Source organism: Trichosurus vulpecula, chromosome 2 (genome assembly GCF_011100635.1).
Source record: "Trichosurus vulpecula isolate mTriVul1 chromosome 2, mTriVul1.pri, whole genome shotgun sequence".
NCBI classification, from domain to species: Eukaryota; Metazoa; Chordata; class Mammalia; order Diprotodontia; family Phalangeridae; genus Trichosurus; species Trichosurus vulpecula.
This window is the reverse complement of record NC_050574.1, coordinates 234,607,609-234,631,870: the sequence shown is the minus strand read 5'-3', so window position 1 is coordinate 234,631,870 and position 24,262 is coordinate 234,607,609. Positions and strand designations below refer to the sequence as shown.

The window sequence follows — 24,262 nt, the reverse complement described above, 5'->3', positions numbered from 1 at the left end:
ATTCAGAAGCTTTTCTCACTTTTGGCAGGGTATCAGCTCCACAGAAGAATATTAAACAGCTAAGATATACCATTTTGATTTTGTTTCAAATATGTACATCTAACATAGCCAGTATTTTGGTCACTGCAGGTAATTAGCCTATTTTTTTCTAGCTCCTTGGTAATTGATATCTCAATGAGATATTTCACAGTCTTCCCTTTTTTTTTCATTCCTTTGGTTCTGTCTTATAATATCTTGATTTCTCATAAAGTCACTAGCTTCCACTTGCTCCAGTCTAATTTTTAAGGTAGTATTTTCTTCAGTGGTCTTTTGGACCTCCTTTTCCATTTGGCTAATTCTGCCTTTCAAGGCATTCTTCTCCTCATTGGCTTTTTGGAGCTCTTTTGCCATTTGAATTAGTCTATTTTTTAAGGTGTTATTTTCTTAAGTATTTTTTTGGGTCTCCTTTAGCAAGTCGTTGACTTGTTTTTCATGGTTTTCTCACATCACTCTCATTTCTCATCCCAATTTTTCCTCTTCTTCTCTAACTTGCTTTTCCAAATCCTTTTTGAGCTCTTTCATGGCCTGAGACCAGTTCATGTTTTTCTTGAAGGCTTTTGATGTAGGCTCTTTGACTTTGTTGACTTCTTCTGGCTGTATGTTTTGGTCTTCTTTGTCACCAAAGAAAGATTCCAAAATCTGAGTCTGAATCTGAATGCATTTTTGCTGCCTGGCCATTTTCCCAGCCAACTACTTGACCCTTGAGTTTTTTGTCGGGGTATGATTGCTTGTAGAGTAGAGAGTACTTTGTTCCAAGCTTGAGGGGTTGTACTATTATAGAGTTTTCAGAGCTATTTCTACACAGCCAGCTCTGCCACACCAGCACTCCTCCTCCCCCAAGAACTGCCAACCTGGACCTCAACTCAGATCTTAAGCAGGCTCTGCCCTCCCTCTCTGATCCGCCACTTAATTCCTCTCACCAGGTGGGCCTGGGACAGGAAGCAACTGCAGCTGTAGTTCTGTAACTGCACCACCTCCACTGCCCCTGGGGTGGTGGCCAATTGCAAACTCCTTTCACTCTGTCGCTGCAGCTTTTCCCACTAACCTTCTCTGTTGTCTTTGGTGTTTGTGGGTTGAGAAGTCTGGTAACTGCCACAGCTCACTGATTTAGGGTGCTAGGACCTGTTCCGCCTGGCTCCCGGTCTGGTTGGTCCGGACACAGCCCACGCTGGGCTCTGTTCCACTCCGCTCCCAGCTCTGTATGATAGACCTTATGCAGCGACCATCCACGCTGTCCTGGGCTGGAGCCCTGCTTCCCTCTGCTATTCCGTGGGTTCTGCAGTTCTAGAATTTGTTCAGAGCCATTTTTATAGGTTTTTGGAGGGACCTGGGGGGGAGCTCACACAAGTCCCTGCTTTCCAGCCACCATCTTGGCTCTGCCCCGGTAATTGATACCTCAAAACTAGTATAAATATCGTGAAATTTAGGTGTTGAAAGAGGGTCAGTACTTCCTGTTTGGAAATGACAAACTAAACTAAAAGGATCCCAGGCTTCCTCACCTTCCAGTCCCCTCCCTTTACTCAGAAATGGTCATGTGGCTTCTCTAGAGGACTACAAAAATCCACATAAATTATTAATTGAATCTTACTATACATTGGATACTTTACTCTCTTCCAGTTTAAGAATAGCTCTTGCTATTCTTAATTACCTTGCTGGAAAATTTCTGCACCTCCCTGAGCCTCATGTTGGGGTGGGTGGGCTAGATGACTTTTAAGGTCCTGTCCCATCCCTTGTAGCTGTGATTCTAGAACATTATAGTCATTAAATGGATATATGTGCTTTTTAATAAATATTTCTGATTCATCCTATTGCTGTTCAGTATTAACATATGTACTGCAGGTGATTCCATGGTAAATTATGCTAGAAACATCATTTAAGTGTGTAGGAAGGCAATGGACGACTTTTAAAACTATCAGAGGCCAGCTTTAGATGGGAACATACCAGCTAACGCATCAGTCAGCCTAATTAAATAGTCGACCTTTCTTCTGCCTTTTGTGTCCCCCGTCTCCTTAAAAATTCTTCATCATTTTTAAAGAATTTGCCACAAGAAAGTGGTCCTTCAATAGTTAATGCTTAATTTCAATTATAATTTCTCATTTGCAGGAATGGTTTGCAGTGTACGTGGAGCTGAATCAGCAGATTGCAGCACTTCTGAATGCTGGGGATGAAGAGGATCTTGTCGAATTGAAATCCCTACAACAACAGCTCAGTGATGTTTGTTATCGCCAGGCTAGTCAGCTGGAATTCAGGCAGAATCTGTTACAAGCAGCTCTTGAATTTCATGGTGTTGCTCAAGATGTAAGTCTTTTCACGGTTATTCGTCCTCAAACACCCTACACACAGGCATACATATAATTTATGCTGATTTCTATGCCTGCTGTTTCTTTTTGCCCCCTTTTCATTCTTATACACTCCATAATATCCGATTGATGCCATTGGATCAAAGTCTCTTGGGTGGGGGAGAAGGAGACAGTTTTATATGTGTCCTGCATGCAAGATTTTTAAAACTCTTTCAAAAGTATAGGTCTCAACACAAAAGATATATTTCATTGATTATGTTATGTTTACATTGTAATAGAATATAAATTGAAATCTGAGCCTCAGTAACTTTTTACCTACTGCTGACATGGAAACACCAATACGTCTTCCTAGTGCATGCATCTATGTATTTATTCTGTGTTTGGGGTAATGTGCTCTAATTGCTCTTACTTGTCTTTTAATTGCTTAGTCACTGCAAGTGCAGTTATAACAGCATTAGATATATACCTCATTAATCATTAAACATATTAGATGCTGATTACATCAGGGTTATCTCTTTGCTGTCCCTCTGCTTTAGTTGTCTCAGCAGTTGGATGGCTTATTAGGGATGTTGTGCGTAGATGTAGCACCAGCTGATGGAGCATCGATTCAGCAAACTTTAAAACTGCTTGAAGAGAAGCTGAAAAGTGTTGGTAAGCAGATTTAAAAAACGCTGAAGCATAAGTTTCCTTTTTTATATATATATATATATTGCCATGCTTAGACAGTAAATCAACTTATAGTGACTGAATTGCTTCACGGGAACACATTAGGAAAAATGGGGCAAAATAATTTTGTTCCCTGGAGGGAATTGTGGTTTGTGCTGACAATTGGTTTTCCCTTGGTGCTCAATCATTTTCACCTTCACTGAGTCTTTGTCACCTCCTTGCCTGCCCTTCTGTATCCACAGGTGTTACCTCTAGCATGTACTATGAACTAGCTTTCTGTAGTGTGTGTATAAGTTGTATTTGGATGTGAAATGTTTTTGTTGTAAATCTGTGTAAACAGTAATGTGTTTTAAAAAATGAATTTTTGTGTTACTATATTCTAACCTTATAAGAATTCACTTGGTTCTCTACCTTTATTTCTTTCCCCAGATTGTGAAAGAGTGCAGAGGTGACATTCAATTTTTCAAAAAGAAGTTTGGTTCAACTCACTAAGTTATTTCTGTCACTCTGTAATGGTGCTTACTTAAGTTGCCCCTGATAGGAAATTTCAGCTTCTATCACAGCTCTATCTAAGCTCCAAAGTTCCAAGATATATGGACATAATGGATGTTAGAGAAAGAAAGCAAGGGGTGGGGGAAGATGATAACAGTGAAAAGTGATTGACAGTTCATCAAACTAAATTAATTTATTACTTGAAAGGACTCAAGGCAATAAGTTTTAAAAATTACTTGTATGCATACAAATCAGATTGTTTATTTTATATCTTATTTGGTGAGCCTTTCATGTTTTGACCATAATAGGCTAAATGATATGTTTAAAATTTTTTTAGAATCACCATTGAGCTTAAGCTTTTTTCTCCCTTTAAAATAATTCTACATATGTATCCTGTTTGGGAAATCATAAACACTACTTTCCCAGGAACATAGAAACCAAAATGAAAATCTAGATTTACTATACCTCCACCTCTTAATATCTTTACCTTACACGAAAACTTTGCTCAACTACCATCTCCTCCCTGAGGCCTTTCTTCATTCCTGTAGGTGCAAGCATCTTCCCAAAATACCTTGTATTTTCTTTGCATATATTCTATATGTGTACTCATATATACATCAATCAGCAAGCATCTATTAAACACCTTCTGTGTACCTGTTACTATGTAAGATATTGGGGGTACAAAGGTGAAAATGAAACAGACCCTGCTCATATTTTCTGCCAGGGGAAATGGCACATGTACATATCTATATATCTATATATCTATATATATCTATATATATCTATATCTATATATCTATATCTATATCTATCTATCTATCTATCTATCTATATATATATATATAAAATAAATAGGAGATAATGGGGAGAGGAGCTGATGAAAAGATTGGCAAAGACCTCATAAGAGGTGGCATTTGAACTGACCTTTGAAGGAACTTAAGACTATAAGAAATGGAGGAGAGATGGCATGTCACGTGTAAGGAACAGTAAGAAGGCAGGTTCTCTGGATCGTAGAAAATGTGAAGCGCAGCAATGTATAATAAGATTAGGAAAAACGAGGTTGGAGCCAGGTTGTAAAGGTTTTTAAATGACAAACAGAGGTGTTTGTATTTTATCCTAATAGTGACAGGTGGCCCTTGCAGCAGAGTGACAGGGTCGTGCCTCTGCTTTGTCAGCCACATGAAGGGTGACTTGGAGAGGAGTAAAATGAGACAGGGAGAACCATTAGGAGGCTGTTGCAGTGGTGTGTTATGGATGTGAAAAGGAATTCAACTAAGGATGGAGGCTGTGTAACTAAAGAGAAGGGAATAACTAGGAGAGATGTGGAGGTAAAAGCTACAGTATTTGGAAAATGAATATGTAGAGTAAGGGCTAGTGAGGAGTAGAGAATGATGTAGAAGTTGTAAACCTGGATGACTTGAGCAATGGTGGTGCCCTGGTGCCTTCATAGAAATAAGGAAATTAGAGATTTGGGCAGAAAAGATAATGAACATTTCCTTTGGGACATCCAGTTTGAAGTGTCCTACAGGCAAACAGTAATACAAGACTGAATACACAGATCTCAGAGTCATGGGCATAGAGATGTTCCTTGAAGCCATGGAACCTGACGAGATCACCAAGAGAATTAGGGAAAGAAAAAGACCCAAAACAGAGGTTTGGGGTGCATTCCCATTTAGGAAGCAGAATATAAATTATGATGCTGCAGAAGAAACTGATAAGGACTACGGGTTGGGAACCTGTGGCCTCAAGGCCACATGTAGCCCTCTAGGTCCTCAGGTGAGGCCCTTCGACTGAATCTAAACTTCACAGAACAAATCCCCTTAACATAAAAGATTTGTTCTTTAAAACTTGGACTCAGTCGAAAGGCTGCACCCAAGGACCTAGAAGGGCACATGTTGCCTCGAGGCTGCAGGGTTCCCATCCCTAGACAAGGACACAGAGCAGAGCAAACCAAGAGCTCAGCGTCACAAAAGTCGAGAGTGTGACACAGAGAGTGTCAAGGAGGAGAGAGGGTAGTTTGTAACATCAGGTGCTGCAGGAAGGTTAAAAAAAAGCTTAAGGATTGAGAGGAAAGAAAACTGAATTTGAGAAAAGACATTGTGATTTCTCCCCAGCAGACTGTAAACTTCTTGAGGGCAGGAACTGCTTCATTTTTGTCTTTGTATTCTCAGTGCAAGGCACCTAGGAGGCACTTAATAAATATTCGCTGATTGAAAAATATAAAAATATAACATTTTAATTTTGGTATCTATCTCAAGTATGTGCTAATTTGTATGTTTTGGCCAAAAAAAGGTAAAATTATATTATTTTAATTCAAGTCAGCAAGCATCTACTATATGTGTGAGACTACTGGGCACAAAAGTTACAAAGATGAAATTAAAAATGCTTCATGCCCTAAAGTTTAAGTTTACATTGTAAATGCTCATTTACTTAATAGAAATGTTTATCACTCCTTTTTATACTTATTTCAGAAATATACTTACATAATTTCATGCTAATAGTTTTAATCTACCAGATCTATTAAAAAGGCATTCAGTATGCTATGTTGCTAGTTAAATTCATTATCATAACTCTAATTCTTATACCATTGCTACAAAAGACCATTAGACAAAAAAAGCAATTTTCTCTCTATTTGTGATGTCATACATTGTTTTACTTCTAAAAATTGGCAGTTTTATGGATAATGTTACAAAGTTTTTAATATTTTCCAATTGGAGTAACTATCAGGTTGTTTCATGCCTACTCAAAAAGAACTTCAAATAAGAAAAACTTAAGCAAAATAGAAATTGTTTCCTGTTATTTCTCCCCTCAATTTTAACATTGAGTTGTTTTACATTAGAATCTCATTGTAATGCTTATCACTGTAGAGTAGAATTTAGTATAAAAAAAGATTCATCTATTTCAGATTATATCCAGAAGATAAGAAAGCCCCAAATTCTTCCACTTTTAAAAGCATTTCCCGAACATGGACTCCAAGAACAGCATTATATAATTAGCATCGTTTTCTTTTAGTGAATCCATTTCATAAATGCAAAGATCTCAACTTATTTCATGAAGCACTTCGTAATAAAGTAATTTTGTTTTGTTTTAGATGTGGGATTACAAGGTTTGCGTGAAAAGGGTCAAGGTCTTTTGGATCAGATCTCTAATCAAGCATCCTGGGCCTATGGAAAAGATGTAACCATTGAAAATAAAGAAAATGTGGACCACATACAAGGAGTGATGGAAGATATGCAGCTTAGGAAACAAAGGCAAATGTTTATGTTTATCATAAGAGGACCCATATATAAATATGTGCACACCTACAGATAAATCTCAGCTAATGTAAATTGGTTCTGAGAAAACCAGTTGTTGGATAACAGTGTTGTAGGGTGTAATTGGTTACATAGCGAGAGTGCTAACAATTCCAATGGGGTTTTGTGACGGCTTTCTTAGACCGTACCAACTTTACTATGAAATTATATTGGTTAGTATGATGTTTTATGTCTCTATGTGTAAAATATAACTCTAGTATTTGATAGTTCTTTTGCTACAAATATTCTGAAATATCACTTTACATTGTAAGTTTAGTAGCTAAAAAGATTTGGTAGTGTGGAAAGTAGCATTAAATTTGGGGTGCAAAACACAATTCATCACATCTTCATCTGGAAATTATAATTATATAGAGAGAGATAGAGATGTGTAAAGTATTTTGAAATACTTTAAAATCCCAAATTTCATTCTGATTTTTATCACAAGGTAAATATTTAGGTAAGCTATGCAACTTTGACCTCTAATAAGTTCTATTTTCATGTCTTACCGTGGTTTAGAGGTTACATTGAGTTCTCATGCCAGGAGAGTAAAAGTTCTGGTTAGTCATAGGAAGTTCTTTGTACTAAAGGAGCTTTGTTGGAGATTGCTCTTTTAGTACAAATTGCATTTAATCCACCTCCTTTTCCCCTAATGCTTTGGGCTTAATTCTTGTTATATTTGGTATGTTTTGTGCTTGTTTAAGCATTGGTTCTTAACTGTTTATCTATTAGCCTTAAACTTAATATCCTTGAAATAAAGGTAACTTAGTAGTAATTTCGTGACATCATAGGAAGTAGGTTACTAAGTGTGAATATGGATGGCATGTGCCAGGTAATTTAATTATATTTGTTGAAATAAATCAGAAATGTACTTTATGTTTAATTTCTTTAGGTGTGAAGACATGGTAGATGTTCGAAGGTTGAAGATGCTTCAGATGGTTCAGCTGTTTAAATGTGAAGAAGATGCTGCCCAGGTAAAGAACAGTCATCTTATAATATGTTCTGTATATACTATTCAGTAATCAAATCCTCAAATGGATCCTTGATCTCATTGATTCAGGCATTTCCTCGTCAATGCAATTTATTAAAGCCTACTCATACTGGGTGACTTCTTGTTCATGTCCTCCCCAAAGGAGAGAGAGAGACAGACAGATAGACAGACAGACAGACACACACACACACACACACACACACACACACACACACACACACACACACGTTTTAGCTGTAAGAGTGCAAGACACAGAGAAGAACTTATGACCTTGTATTGTATAAATAGGAAAAAATAGAGACAGTATTGTTTTAAAAACAACTTTGAGCAACTAAGTCATTTCGATTATTAAAAATACCCAAATTAACTGTGAAGGAAGAAGACACCATCTGCATCCAGAGAAAAACTGACAAATAGAAGTATGTATAGAATAATTTTACATATATATCCAGATTCATGTCTGATGGTAGCAATCTCTAGGATGGGGGTGGGGGGGGGAAGGGAAGGAAATACATGATAACTTTAATATATATTTAAAAGGAATAGCAAGTTGCACATAATAGATTTATGTTTCATGTGCATTTATCTTTTTTTTTCTATTTTACTATGTTATGGAAATACTTAATTTATTGCTTAAGTTCAGAGTAAAAAGAAAAGATCACTTACCGTTCTAAGACATAATAACCTTCTTTACTCTCAAATGAGTACTATTTCTGCAGTCAAGTCTCTTAGTGAGGTTAACCTTTCTGAATATAATGAAAACATGTTTTATTTTTAAGAACTTGTTGTCTTATATAGCTATCACTATTGACACATCGGGATTATTTCTCATTGTAAAGTCTGATTTGGCACATTGTTTCTTTAATTGTCAAGAGGTTATATTCTAAATAAGCAAGTGGAAATCATTGTACGTGTAGTCGGAATAGTGGATAGAGCACTGGACTTGGAGTCAGGAAGATCTGAGTTCAAATCCTGCCCCAGACATGTAACTGTGTGCCCTTGGGCAAGTCACTTGACCATTCTTGAGCTTCAATTTTCTCGTCTGCAAAATGGGCATAATAATGGCACCTAACTGCCAGGTTTTGGGTGAGGCTAAATTATGATAATTCTTATAAAGCACTTTGCAAACTTTAAAGCCCTATATAAATACAAGGTAAAAATTTTTCTACTTGAAGTGAAGCAGAATTATATGCTTTTACTTGAAGGAGGAAATTGTAGATTTACATACAACAGAAAGCTCCATTAATATAACAACAAATCTGTACTTAGAAGCATTTCACAAGTATTCTTTCTCAGTCATATAATATTTTTTACATTTTAAAGAGTGCTTTTTAAAATTCTCAATATTTCTTTAATTGTTAACAGTTGGAGTGTGGGGCTGGGCAGTTGACTCTTACAGATTGAACAGTGATTGAAGATATTTAGAACTTTGCTTACCAAAAAAAAAATCATTCCCCTGTTCCCCCTCTTCCCCCAGGTCTTGTTTTTGGTATCCATTTTATGAGCGATTATATTGGTTATATGATGGCAATCTTCAACTTGTATAAGATGACAAGGTAATATTCAAAGCAATAAATCCAATGTTATTGTTATTTGCTTTTATTTAGGCTGTGGAATGGCTAAGTGAACTCCTGGATGCTCTGCTTAAAACTCACATCAGACTGGGAGATGATGCTCAGGAAACCAAAGTTTTATTGGAAAAGCATAGAAAATTTGTGGATGTTGCACAGGTGCAGAATTGATTCTCTTCCTTTTCTACACGCTCAGTGTTTGAATAGCCTTCTGCATGATTATAATGTAACTTAACCCTCCCAGGTCCAAGAAGGTTAGTTGTATTATTCCAGAAATATTCAAGAATTATTGCTGAAGTAAAATGTCAACTGGTGCATCAAAACTATCCTGCATAAACTTGAGAGAGGGTGTTTGTATCCCTGGACACAGGTTGTGTACTGTTACCCTGTCCCTCACTGTACATAATCTCATGTGTGAGAATATGCCAGTTATTCATGTTAAAAAGTTAATATGATTCACAGGGCAAAATTAATCAACTAGAAAACTCATAATAAACTTCTCAAACTCAACAGCATAATAGATGTTGCACTTGATAGTGAATTTCTAGTATATTTCAAAGATTGTCTCTAAAGTGATTATTGTATTTATTTTTTACTTTAAGTTTTTAGTCCAGAACTGTAGTTTCATCAGTACAGGGAACTTCTAGTATGGAAACTTAATCTACTAATCCAGACTGGCAATTCATCTATAGTGTTATGGTTTGTTTTGTTTTTTAATTGACCAGGCCTATGATTTCATTAGTATTTGGATTTCTGTCTACCAATGGACGTTGGCACCTGTTGTACACCTTATAATCATTTTACTTAAGTGGACTGTTCTGCAGACCTCTGTGTGTAAAGCAGTTTTGGCATAATGCAAATTTGCCTGTGGACTTGGGGGTGGGAGGCAGAAAGGGGGCTGTGCTCCTAGGTAGGGAAGGGACTGAGGACAGAAAAGTGAGAGCAGGAAGAGGGAAATGTGGGGGTGAGGGACAGACATACAGTACTAAGTACAGACAGACAGAAGACAGATATGTGGAGCTGAACATGTGGGCAGTTGGGCTGAGCAGGGCAAAGGTTTAAAGTTGTTTTTTTGGGGGGGGTTGGGTTTGTTTGTTTTTTGGTGGAGGGCTAGGAGACCATGGAGCACCAAGCCAAGAGGTAGCAGTGGAGAGGGAGTACAGTGAAGTTAAAATAAGTGGGGCTTTTGGAATTGCAGATTTCTTTAAGCATTCTTTATGAAAAGTTAAATTTGTGTAATGTAAATTTACCTAAAGCAAGAACTGTCTGTAGTTATAATTCAATAAAAGCTTGAACTAAATTTATTACAGGTATGTTTCACATGTACATAGAAAGGGCTACATTTCATTCAATTCTTTTGACCAATTTATGTGCAATAATGACTAATTTTTATACCAAGATGTAATTTTTATAGTAATCATACTGTGATAGAGCTTTTTAATTGAGTCAGCTGAAAAAGATAAAGCAGAATTAGGGGATGGGTATGTTTTTAATAATTAGAATTCCAAGCAAGAAATAAACAAAGCCTGTTTTAAAAAATAATATTGATTCTCTTAATTATTCATACAAATGACATGATAATAAATAGTTGTGTTTTGTGCCATAATGCTATCTAAATTAAGGCTTCTCTTTAAAGTTTCTTCTTTATAATTTGATTTTTCATTTTTCCTTTCTAGAGCACTTATGACTATGGGAGGCAGCTCCTGCAGGCCACAGTTGTCCTGTGCCAGTCTTTGCGATGCACTTCTCGGTCATCTGGTGACACACTTCCTCGGCTGAACCGAGTATGGAAGCAGTTTACAATAGCATCTGAAGAAAGAGCACATAGGTTGGAGATGGCTATTGCATTTCATTCAAATGCTGAAAAGGTTAGATTTTCTTTTTTCTATTTATGTTCATATCTGATAATCAAATACATATAAAAAGCATACTATTTTATGATAATTAAGCATACATTAAATAGATTCATTCTTGTGTTTATTCTTCTGGGAATAAATAGTATTACATAAAGCTAGTAAGTAAAACATGCATTATTATTTCTTTAATAATCCTGTTTTAACTGAAATTGATAACCCAGGGGACATATGAAGAAAACAAAGTATATTTCCACACCAAAGAATAGCCTTGATGATATATATCACATTTGTTTATTTTGGTCTCCTCCAGCAAATAGTCTCAGCATTAAAAGAGGGCATCAGGAGGTCATCTACTCTAGTTAGATCACTTTAGATTTATGGGAATTTTTTTTAAAGATATGGTTGATGGGACTTAAAATCTTGGAAGAACACTTCCATATACAAATTAGAATAGGAAAAGGGAATTATGTGTGAAACTGGAAATTTATTGCATAAAACTTATTTTTAAAGTATTTAGTAAATGCTGCATGTTACTCTCCAAACTGTTCTGTTTATATTTCCTCCTGAACTTCCTTCTGTGTTCTTCTGTACATTTAAAAAAGTGTTTCAGTGACCTTTTTTGTCTGGGGGGTGGGTGGGGTAGGGTAATACTATCATTAACTTACCTACTTCCCAATTAAGAAACAAAAATACCATCCTTGTAACAAATAAGTAAAGTCAAGAAAAACAAATCCACACATTTACCACATCCAAAAGGTATTCTGCACCTTGACTCCATCTCTTTGCCCTTGAGGACGTGAGTAGAGAGTTTCATCATCAGTGCTGTGGAGTTACAGTCGGTCATTTCATTGATTAGAGTGCGTAGGTCTTTCAAAGTTGCTTTTCCTTATAAGGTTGTTGTTCCAATAGAAATTATTCTTTTGATTCTATTTACTTCGCTCTCCATCACTTAATCCAAATCTTCTCTGGTTTCTCTGAAACTGCCCCTTGCTTTTTGGCTTCCTTACTTATGTCAGTAGTACCACTCTACATTTACTTTGCCACATCAAAATTTCATGGTCTCACAGGCAATTAGTGCCAAGTCCTATTGATTTTACATCTTCAGTCTCTGTCATGTCCATCCCTTCTTCTCAGTCTCCATTGCCCATCACTCAAGCATGGGTTTGCTTGGCTTAGAAGTCTGCTAACAATTGTTCCTGTTTGAATGAGTGAATGAATGAAAAATGACATCTGTTAACTGTCTGAACCATCTTCCACACTACCACCAGATTAGTCTCCCTCAAATGTAGATGTGATTTTGTCACTCCTCTTCTCAAAACCCATGATTAGTCCCCTTTTGCCTATAAGGAATGTAACTAAAATTTAGAGGTCATTGCGTAACAATTAAGGTCCTCCACTTTGGATCCCACTCCTACCTTAATGCTTAATTCTTCTGCCCACGTATTTTGTATAACAGGCAAACTGGACTCATTGCTTTGCCTCACATGTTCCTATTTCTGCACTTGTGCTTATGCTGATACCATCTTCACCTCCCAACTTCTTCTATGCATCTCCAGATTAAATCATCAGCCATTTTTTAAGGCCCAATTTAATGCCACCCTCATTGGGAAGCCTTCCTAGTCAATAATGCCCTTTTCTCTTCTCAGACCTCATAGAAAAACTGTTTCTTTCTTTCTTAAACACTTATTACATAAGTCATACAGGTGGCAAGTAACAGGCCTGGGCTTCTAAGCCCTACCTGTTCCACACTGTGAAAACCTGAAAGGTCCTACAATGTAAAAAGAATAAGGTGGTGGGAGGGCTTTTCATGCTTTAACATCAGTGTTAAACTTAGGTTACCTGGGAGTAACTGAGAGAACGGAGAAGAGATAAGAGCTCTCCTGAGTCAAACATGTCTCTTGGCAGCTGACACCAGTGTTTATTATGCTTCTCTCTATGCCCTTTTTCGGTCAGACGCACCGGCTCTTGTCTTGCTTCTCTTTTCCTTTCCTTACTCATTTGTTTCCAACCTCCCATGATGAAACCTCTCTCTATATTAGCATTCTGAAACCACAAGACAACTCTCAAACACTCAGCACAAAGGCTAGCTTTCCATCTTTGACCCTTTGTTGCAACCACTCTAATTGTGAATCTTTCCATAATCAACACCAGCCCTCGGGTTGCTTCCTGGCACCTTATGCAAGCTGGGGCAGTCTGTGCCAACTGCAGACATATAATGGCATCTGGCATCTTCATTGTGTGAGATATCAAGGTCCTACATTGAGTAGCCTCAGCTTATTTCCCAGTGCTCACTTGCATAACGTCTTTACTCCAGTTAGATTCTTCTTCATGTATCCATTCCTGTCTTTGCGTCTTCACTAATTTTAAGAGCCTACAGTATACAAGAAACGTTGCTGGGTACTGTGGATACAAAGATTAAAAAATAATAATCCCCATCCACATGCTGTTTTCTCTCCCAATATGAATTTGCCCATTTTTTCCATTAATTTAAATCCTGGATTCCTTCAGTGCCTGACTTAAGATTAATTTTCTCCACAAAGCCTTCGCTAATTAAACCCACTTCACTGTGACCTTTCACCTCTGATTTCCCTTAGGAGTTAGGTATATAGACTGTTTATAATATCATGCACTTGCTTATTCATTGACTTAGCATCGTTCTATTTTATATAAATGTCTTGCTTCCTTAGATTGTAAGCACTATAAAGTACGATTTTTTTCCTATCATAGTATATAAAAAATAAAATGCTCATTGAATATAGACCACTATGTATCATAACTAACTAGAATTTAATAATGTTTTTCTTAAAAATTACTTTGAATATAGATGGAAGCTTTACTGCCTAAAAATTTTGATAATCTGTTATTCCCGTGAATTATTATTCCCTATTATTAGTCCCTAAATTTAAATGCAACTATATGTTTGACGTTCTAGTAATGATAAATAGCAAAAAGGGATCAAGTAGGACACGGTGAAAAACACATGTGGCTGAAAAGTGCAAATAAAGAGACTTTCTAGGCATAGCTAGGTTTTTGTTTTAACATAAGAAGCTGCACTGCTCATGCCATCAGAGTTTTTGTTTAGTCATTTTTTTTCCAGGCATGTCTAGTTCTTTGTGACCCCTTTTTTTCTTGGCAAAGATAACTGGAGTAGTTTGCCATTTCCTTCTCCAGCTCATTTTACTGATGATGAAACTGAAGCAAACAGGGTTAAGTGACTTGCCCAGGGTCACACAGCTAGGAAGTGTCTGAGGCTGAATCTGAACCCAAGTCTTCCTGACTCCAGACCTGGCCCTCTATACACTGCACCCCACAGCTGCTTTTATGATCACACTAGTTATTAATTCATGTTAGTAATATATTTTGGAATTTAGTAACATGTGCAAGCCTCCCCTCCCTTTTTTTCTTTTGTCCTCACCTGTAATTTCATTTGTGGTGGGGCTCTCTCAGTTTGTAAACTCTCTCCACCTAGTCAGGTCAACAACTCATCTATGACTTTTAGCCTCAAAGAGTTCCTTGGTACATTGAGATGTTAAGTTACTAACCCATGGTCATGTAGCTATTACGTGTCCAAGGTAGGAGTTGATCCAAGATCTTCTTGATGCCAAGGCTAACTGCTGAACTCAGGGGGACATGCTGCCTCTCACATCAACTCACATTTACTCACACTGATTAGAAATGGAATTGAACTTCCCGCAGTTGTCCAGTGTCCAGCTTTAAGTATGCCTGGAAAAAATAACTGGTCTTTTCCAGCCTCCTTTCGTAAGTGAGAACTAAGCATTTAAATTTTCTGTTTGGGTTGCATAAGTCAACTTGGCTTATAGTAGATTGATGTTGCACAAATATGTTTGAAAATATACAAAAAAGGAAAGGTATTCAATCTATTAGAATTTCATAAAGGTTCAGGCTACTAGAATTGCATAAGATTGGTTCCCTTTTTATTCATGTTATCTTTTTGTTTATTACAGATTTTGCAAGAATGTCCAGAAGAGCCTGAAGCTATTAATGATGAGGAGCAATTTGATGAAATTGAAGCAGTTGGGAAATCACTTTTGGATAGATTAACTGTGCCTGTAGTTTATCCTGATGGGTATGATGCACATTCTTAAAAACCTATGTTATTTTTGTTAAGTCTTGTCGTCTAATCTTCAAAGGAAAAAAATTTACTGTTTAAACGAGCCATGTAAATTAGCTTTGGAACATAGTTTGCTTCCTAGAAGAAGTGATTCCAGAACTAAACAGAATCTTTCTATGACCAAATAAAAAGGGAGAAATCTAACCATCAGCAAAAGCAGCATGTTCAGATAGCTGATGCATACTTACGTTAAATGAATTGTCTTTTGATGATCATTAAAATTAGGACTGGTAGGTGTCCCTGTTCAGTTTAAAAAGAAAAAAAAAGCATTTAGACATTCCTTATGATTACAAATTAAAGTAAATTTTATCTTAAGTATGGTTAATTCAAAAAGTAAAATGACATTTCCCTTTCTTGCTTCTCTATGAATGAAAATAAATTGTACCTTTGTTTTCATATTTCTTTAAAAGATTTTATTCTGTCTTTAAAATGTTTAGTATTAACTTTATTTAAATGTACACATGAAAACAGTTCCATTTATGATAAATGTTTCTGACCCATATTGGCAGGGTGCATACAATAACTAACTAGAAAATACAGGGGTCTGAAGATAAGGGCTGGAAGAGACATTAGAGGCGATCTACTCCAACCCTATTTCTACATGAAGGAACTCAGACCCAGGGAGAGAATGTGATTTGCCCAAGTCTGTGCAATGAAGCTAGAACCGGAAACTCCAAGCCCAGTTTTTAGTACACTATATCTTTAAATGCCATTTTTTTATATTTCATTTTTGTGTGCAGTTCTTTGATTGACGTGTTGTCCCCTGTGGACATTCACCACGCATCACGTTTAATTTCTTGGACACTGTGATGGTTCATGGTGCATAGCCGTATAGCATGACTATAAGATGGATGTTAAGAGGATGAATTTGTTTCAAGAAGAATCTTGGAGTTACAAAAAGCATTTCACAGTTTTCCAAATTCAGTCCATCCCACTATCCTCCTATTCAGTTCCAGGCCCAGTTCACTCTTTTATCTTTAGCTTTTATCTTAAGATTTACATACTAATGGATCTGCTATGTGTGCTGTACTTCCAACTTCATGCCATAGTCTGGGTAATAGACATTCTTGATCCACTTGGCTTTTATGTTGTATTTAGGCCATACATTGTTGAGGGATTCTGAGGCTAAAATAAGAGGACATATATAAACTACTTTGTACTGTGTAAATATTGTCAGTAGTAGTAGTTGTTGCTATTATATTCCGTAAACACTTAAGTGAACATAACCTGATAATAGAAAGGTAGTATAAGTTTTAGAAACTAATTTAACAGTTGAGTCCTTAGGGACACAATTTATTTACATTGAAGTTAAATAAATATGCAGACAAAAGAAATTTCATCTTTAACTTAGAGTATCAGAAAGCTTCTGACAAAGTTCCATACTTTTTTTAAAAAAAATCACCATAATATTGAAAATAATATTTTTCATGCATACACCTAAATGCACACATGTATACTTACATACAAATGGTAGGGATAGTCAGGTTCTCTATTTTCTAAATCCCTAGAGGTTAGTGATAAAAAACATAATACTTTTATATAAATGTGAAAGGAGTTTAATCCCTAAATTTGCAAGTGACACTAAGTTCTTCCAGGCAATAGTGAAATGTCCAAAGGATTAAACTAAAGGAAAATCTGTTAAGACTCTGTGAGAGAAGTGCCAGATAAATTTCAATGTGAGTACATTTAAAGTAACACAATTAGAGAAAAAAAATTCAAATCATCCTTAGCTCCAGTTCATCAGTACTCTAGAATCACAATAGAAAAGGTGCTGGATATGGAATCAGAGGACCCCGATTGGAACCCTAGATTTACTACTTACTCATGCCTTAGACAGCTCTTGGCTTCAGTTTTCTCATTGGTAAAACAAGAACACTGGAGTAGTTGGCCTTTAAGGCCCCTTGCAGCTCCAAATTTATGATCTTATGAAAGGTCCAAAAATCTTTAACTGTTTTGGTTCAAAAAAGTCCATAAACTGCTAATCATTATCAGGTTTGGTGGCGTTTCCTCCAATATCATTATGCTATCCTTGCACAAAACACATTTCCACAGCACCAATAATTCTGTGTTCAATTTTTGGTTCTTACTCCCAAACAAAAATAAAAGTTAGAGAAGAGCAACCCCTGAATTATCATGAAGGTATGAGAGTTGTAACCCAGGCCTACTCCCTCAGAAAATTGCTTCTCTTTAAATGTATGGACTATTATCTAAGTCTGTATACAATCACCAAGACTATCACACAGACTTTCAGTCAGTATTTCTTAAGTTCCTACAATATACCAGGAACTGTTCTAGGTACTAGGGATGAAAATACAAGGAATGAAACAATCCCTGCCCTCAAGGAGCACATATTCTAATGGAGGAGACTGCTAGGATATGAATGTTTACAAAATAAAGGAGCTTGAGAAATGGTTAGACTGGTCTGAAAACTAGGAGGAAGTAAAGCCGTGAAAGTTCAGGGGAGAGAATCCAGGAGGGAGAGGGTGGTTGACGGTGTCGGATAGTTCTGGAAGGGTGAGAACTTTAAAAAGAAAAAAAAGACCAATAGATTTAACGTGTCATTGAGAATGTGAGGGAGTATTACTTTAATGTGAGAAACAGCAAGCTTGAAAAGACTTATATGAACTAATGTAAAATGAAGCAAGCAGAGCAAAGGAAATAATACACACCAGAGGATCTTGCTCTTTTTTGTGTCACAGACCCCATTGTCAGTCTGGTGGAGCCTTCAGACCCCTTCTCAGAATGATGTTTTGAAATGAATAAAATAAGATTCTTGGATTGCAAAGGAAACCAATTATATTGAAATAGAATTATAAGAATATTTTTAAAAAAAGGTTCTGGACCCCAAATTAAGAACCTCTGATGCACATAATGACTGTAAGAATGTAAATGGATTTACAACATGACTATTACAGATATGTTTTGCATGACTGCACATATATAACCCATATCAAATTCTTGCTTTCTCTGTGGGGGGTGGGAAGGGAGGAAGGGATAGAATTTGTAACTCACGAGTTTTAAAAATTAATGTTAAAAGTTGTTTTTACATGTAACGGGGGGTAAAAAAATAACATTCTAAAAAAAAATGCAAATGGAAACAACCACTATGACAAAACAATGTTGTAAAATTATAAAGAAATTTGATCACAAGGAAAAGATATGAGAACACCTCCCCACTTCCAGATTGCAAAGAGTTGAGGACTAACCAAGAGGAATGCAAGTAGGTGAAGCAAGTGGATAGATCTCAGTCAGTTTGGCTGAGAAAGGGAGAAGAGATGTTGGGCACCCCCTTAAAGGGACCATAGGGTCTACTGAAGGTTCTTATAATGGCAGCTGTGTTGCTTAGCATTCAAGCTCTACTGAAGAGAGTACAGCTCTGACGGGCTGGCCATGTTGTTCAAATGCCAAATGTATGTTTGCCTAAAAGACTATTTTACAGAGAACTCACACAAGGCACGCATTCACATGGAGGTCAGAAGAAGCGACACAAGGACACTCTCAAGGTCTCTCTGAAGAACTTTGGAATTGATTGTGAAACATGGGAGACCATCCAGTATGGCATGCCTGCATCAAAGAAGGCATTGTTCTCTATGAGCAAAGCAGAATTGCAGTAGCTCAAAAGAAACATGAGGTGTGCAAATTTAGAGACATCTCTACTCCAGATGTTCATATGGACTATTTGTTCCTGACCTGTGGTGGAGCTTCTCGAGCTCATATTGATCTGATCAGTGACAACTGGACACACTGTACCTTGACCCTGCTATAGTCATGTCATTTTGGTCCTCTTTGAGAAGGAAGAACAGCAGCCATCAACACGTGTGACCTTGAGCTAGCCTCTTCCCCTGTAAAATGAGGGGATTAGACTAGATGATCCCTTTGGTCTTTTCAGCTCTACCTGGAGAACCCTTTATTTCTAGGTTCAGGAATAAGTCTAATACAAGGTAATTTGTGGACAGAGAAGCACTGACAGGGGAAGAGTAGATCATAGTCATGAAGAAAGGCCCAGGAATTTTAAAAATAGTTTTTATATAGAGCTTCAAGTCATAGTATTTTACATGTATGTCTTATTTGATCCTCACAACAATCTTATTAGGTAAGTGCTATTGTCCTTATTTTAGAGATGGTACGATGAGATTTAGTGTGTTCAAGTGACTTGTCCAGGGTCATATAGATTTGCATACAGGTCTTCCTGACTCTAGAACCAGCATTATATCCACTGTGTCACTTAGCTGCCCCACAGGCAGCAGTCCTGAGGCAGAGATGAGTCAGAAGTGTAACCCTGATATGAGGAATGACTTCTTTGAATATAGTGAAGCAAACGATAGAGCATCCAGTTTGGGAAATATCTACTAGTCTGGTTTGGCAGAGCATCTTGATAAATTCCAGCATTTCCAGGAGCTCTCCTATATTATACCGTGAAGTCATTGTTAGAAATGTTTCTTTTTCATACATGTAAAAACACTGGCTAAATGCCCTACTAAGCAGAGGCTTACAGATGGGCCGGTCTTTAATGTTTATTAATGCCTTTAGTGGTTTTTTTTTAACACTACAGTTGTTTCCCAGTAGCATCTCCTCTAGAAACCTCCCTTGTTACAATGAAAAATAGCTAAGCAAACACAGCCAGAGTAGAGACAACATCTGTGTGACTGTAATAACAGGGAAAAGCTTTTTCTTTGTTTATAAAGATTGGCTCTTACTCAAAGTCCTGCTGTGCTGCCTCGTCATGATGTGAAGGTGACCTTGGATTCACAGAGGCTGTGCCAGTCGATCACAAGCTCTGGCCAGTGCTTTTATGTAGGAAAAGCTTTGAGAATATAGTTGTGGCAGTAGATTGAGTCTGCTTTCCAAGAACTCCCCTTAAATACCCAGAAGCTCATCACCAGAAGTCTGGCCACTCGGGGGCAAATTCTTTGGCCGTGGAAATCCATGCCTGATCTGGGACAAGTCATGTAACATCCCAGGGCTTCATTTTCTTCATCTGTAAAATGAGAATTGGAAGTGGCTTCTCAAGTCTCTTGCTGTTCTATGAACTCCATAAGACTCTCCAAATTAAGTCAACGTATTCTTTTATACTTGTTGACTTCATTGCAAAGGCAGAAATGAGTGAGTATGGTGACAGAAATATATTACAAAGCATGGATCAGTAAAAAGAAACAAGAGAGACTAGGGACTTAAAGAATACACAGGAAGGCTCATGTTATGACTTTTATTTTTAAGAAAAGAATTTGTAGACATTGGACATAGGAGTGAATGAACAAACGAATGAATGGAAAGGCATTTATTAAGCAGTTACTAAGTGCCATGCACTGTGCTAAGCTCTGGAGATATAAATATAAACAAGCAAGATTCTCACTGCCTTCAGAGAGTTTTACATTTTAATAGGGAAAGACAACATATATAAAATTGAAGGGGGAGATGGCTAAGAAGTGACCTGGTCACCCGATTACAGACAAGAAAGTTGACAGCTCATCTATCACAACTGAAGATCCCAGGAACAGAAATGTGAGGTCTACAGTGAGGAGGAAGACCAGAATGCGGATAGCATGGCTTGGAGATGGTACAATAGATATAGAAGACATCCTTGAATCTGTTGTTTATATTCAGTCAGACCATCAACCTGTCAAGAGCAAAGAACAAAATTAGTAAAAGGCTATAGACGAATGATAAGAAGATATAGCATGTGATGCAAATAAGTCAATCCTGAATTATTTAAGCAAGTAATTAATATGCAGAATAAGTTAACTGTGGACATTACAATGTTATATAGAAGTTTAACCATTGTTAGTTGCCATAAGTAGATGATAAGAGTGTGAAAAGTGCCTTATCCTACTAATACTTGCTTGCCAAGTAGGGAGAGATGGAGCCCAAAGGCGACAGCTGTTTAGAATATAATCTTGTTGGGAAAACCTTATAAAGACAGATAATGGATGATTATGATGTCAACTTATAAGACAGAAAAAGCATCGGAGGATAAAAACCAGTTTAAAGAAAGTTTGGCAAGAGTTCCAGTTAGCAAAGCCATCCAGATTTAAGGATGACAGTGGAAGGAGACCAACAAACAAAGGAAAAATGGAAACTATCTGCAAAGATTATTGTAACAAACTTTTAGCCATCCAGGACAATAGAACCACCACACTTGGACTCCAACATCATGCTGTATAATTGTCCCTCTGCATCCCAGAGACCCATTCCTTATAACAAAGAAGTTAAAAACAAACAAACTAAGGCCCTCTCTTATCTGTGTCATACTACTTCTCATTATTGAAGTGGTAAATGAGGACATTCCTGCTGGCATTTTCCCCACAACTAATAACAACTATAATAAGATATTTTGTTCTGTTTTGACTTTGTATTGTGAATTTCTGTCTCCTGTCCTTAATGATAAATTTCCAAAAGGTATTTTAAAAAGAAAACCTTAAATTGCTGCATTTACTTATCGAGTTCAGAATTATCTTTGTCCTCAAAAGTCCATATTTTCACAAGTATATGTATTTCATAGTTCCATAGTACTATGTCCTTTTGTGAAATGCTCTATGAATGTTTGTTGATAGTGATGAAGATGATGTCAGAACTAGGAGAAACCTTTGAAATCATTTTATCTAACCCCCTCATTTTATGTGTGAGGGAACTGAAATCTTAAGGTAAAGTGGCCTGCCAAAGGTTACCCAGTGAGATAGAAGCAAACCTGAAATTAGAAAACTTAACTCTTTATGCAATATTCTTTCCATCCTGCCATATCTAATTGAAAAGGTTTTACAGTTTTTATAGGATTAGTTCATTAAACAGGAGAGATTGAATTGTCTCTCAGAAAGACAGTATATTTCCATATGAGATAAATTTGAATTCATTTTCCTGTGTCCCAGGCAGAATCCTAATATTGAATGAATGAATGAATGGTTAAATCATTTGTCAAATGCTTACTATGTGCAAAGCACTGTGCTAAAGGTGGGGGTGGGATACAAATAGAAAAGCAATACTGTCCCTATTCTCAAGGAGCCTCATTTATTAAGGAAGAGATGTACTTTATTTGTTAGGATAGATTGTTTACATTTAAACCAAAAGAAAATGATATTCGAGTCTACCTTTAAGACCCATATGGAAAAACTTGCCTACTTTTAGATAGAAATCCTACTTCAAATCCAGAACGTCCCCATTGTTTTCTAGTGAATTTTGTTCGTTTGCTGAACTATCACATATATAAGTGTTTTTATGGTTAAATATAACCACATATTAATCCAAATGAAATTGTTTAAGTATGTTATTTTGTTTTGTTTTTTAGAACAGAACAGTATTTTGGAAGTCCAAGTGACATGGCTTCTACAGCAGAACATGTCAGAGAAAGGATGAAACTTGTTAATCTGAAAAGACAGCAGCTGAGACACCCAGAAGCTGCCATCACAGAAAGCTAATAGATACCAGCTGATGACAGGGCTTCAGTTTTGTAACCCAGCATGTTGTCTGCATACTTCGACATTTGACATAATTCATTAAATGCATTTCGCAGCCAATATAAGCCTCATTTTCCCCAGTAGACATTGCTCTCTACCTGTTAACACTCTACATCTACCAAGGCATAATTATTTACCATGCTATGAAACCATAGGCTCCCAAGTATCTTTTGAGAAGGAACTATAAACATTGCACTGAAAACTTGCTCTAAAGCTTTATCTGACCTGTCAGTTGCTAAAGGAGCAGCTGATGTAAGCTTTGAATGGTGCTAATAAAAGTTCCACATAAAAAATAGTTGCTCTCTTTCCCCAGGTGATGTAGTAAATTTAGACTGTAGGTAAATCGTTATTTGTAGACAGTGGTGTCCTCATAATTTCACTTTATAATTCTTCGAAATTGATTATTTTTATTGTGCCAATATACAGCCAACCTATAAGATCTTTGATATATCAATCATTAAGACATTTTTCCTATTTGTATTGATAATGTATTAAAAGCTGTTTGTGCTTAATAAAAGGCATCTTTTAAAAATCTTATTTAATTTGGTTGCTATATTCTATTTCCAAATGTGAGTGCCTTATTTGAAGGGGCATTCTTAAAGTTGATAGACGTTTTTGATTTAACTTGTTTATAGTGTTGTTATTTGCATGTATTTTAGCCAAGAAAAACGTATATGTAAGCATGTACATAATAAAGAAGCATGTTTTATGATGAAAATAATTGTGAAGAACAAGCCTCCAACTTTACATCTTTAAGAAATTGTTATGAATGGAATACTCATAATTTTATTATAAAATGTCATTTGTCACCTTTCAAATAGATAGTTCCTAAAGTAATGTTTTTATTTTTTTCTCTTCCAAATTAAAAAAATCCAAATCATTGACTCTTATTTACTCCTATTGAAAATATGTATTGAAAAAAAGATTATTTCAGTAGAGCACATATCAATATTTATGCTTTACTTACATTGAAATTGCTAGTAAATTGTGATTTCTCATAATAGCTGAGGCAGGATAATTTCTTAAAATAGTCGAGTAATCAAAACATTCTTTTCATACCTCCTTGCTGTAAAATTTATTTTACAATAAAGTTTATAATAATGGTGCTAGTGCTTTTAAGGTCATATTTAATTCTAAATGGAACCAGGATTGTATGATTTAATTTTTGGTTAATTTGGAGCTGAGAATTAAAAATAAACTGGAACAATTGTAAATTTGAAATTCAGCCAGGATACAGGTTCTTCTAAGTGAGGAGTATAAGTCAGATTCTTTTAACCAGTTTCCATTGAGCACTGAGGTACTTTATATGCTAGCCCCATAGAAAGGGAAAAGTGAAACAGTTTCTGACCTCCAGGAGCTTACATCCTATCAAGACTATATGGCATGCACAAATAACTATAATAATATAAATGTGTGAGATAAGTAGGATTTCAATTTGGGGGTGGACTAACAAAAATTTCTCCCTCTAATACCTTCA

General features: G+C 36.4%; 1 protein-coding gene across 2 annotated transcripts in view; it reads left to right on the top strand.

Moving 5' to 3' along the window:
• Positions 1-23,891, top strand: part of SESTD1 (SEC14 and spectrin domain containing 1) — a 143,460-nt gene extending 119,569 nt beyond the window's left edge. For both annotated transcript variants that reach the window (XM_036746739.1, XM_036746740.1), the window contains 8 exons: positions 2,143-2,337; positions 2,876-2,990; positions 6,589-6,748; positions 7,680-7,761; positions 9,386-9,508; positions 11,026-11,217; positions 15,171-15,292; positions 22,617-23,891. In XM_036746739.1, the coding sequence (XP_036602634.1) occupies positions 2,143-2,337; positions 2,876-2,990; positions 6,589-6,748; positions 7,680-7,761; positions 9,386-9,508; positions 11,026-11,217; positions 15,171-15,292; positions 22,617-22,746 (1,119 nt within the window). In that variant the 3' untranslated portion in view covers positions 22,747-23,891. The remainder of the gene's footprint in view (positions 1-2,142; positions 2,338-2,875; positions 2,991-6,588; positions 6,749-7,679; positions 7,762-9,385; positions 9,509-11,025; positions 11,218-15,170; positions 15,293-22,616) is intronic.
• Positions 23,892-24,262: the final 371 nt, after the last annotated feature.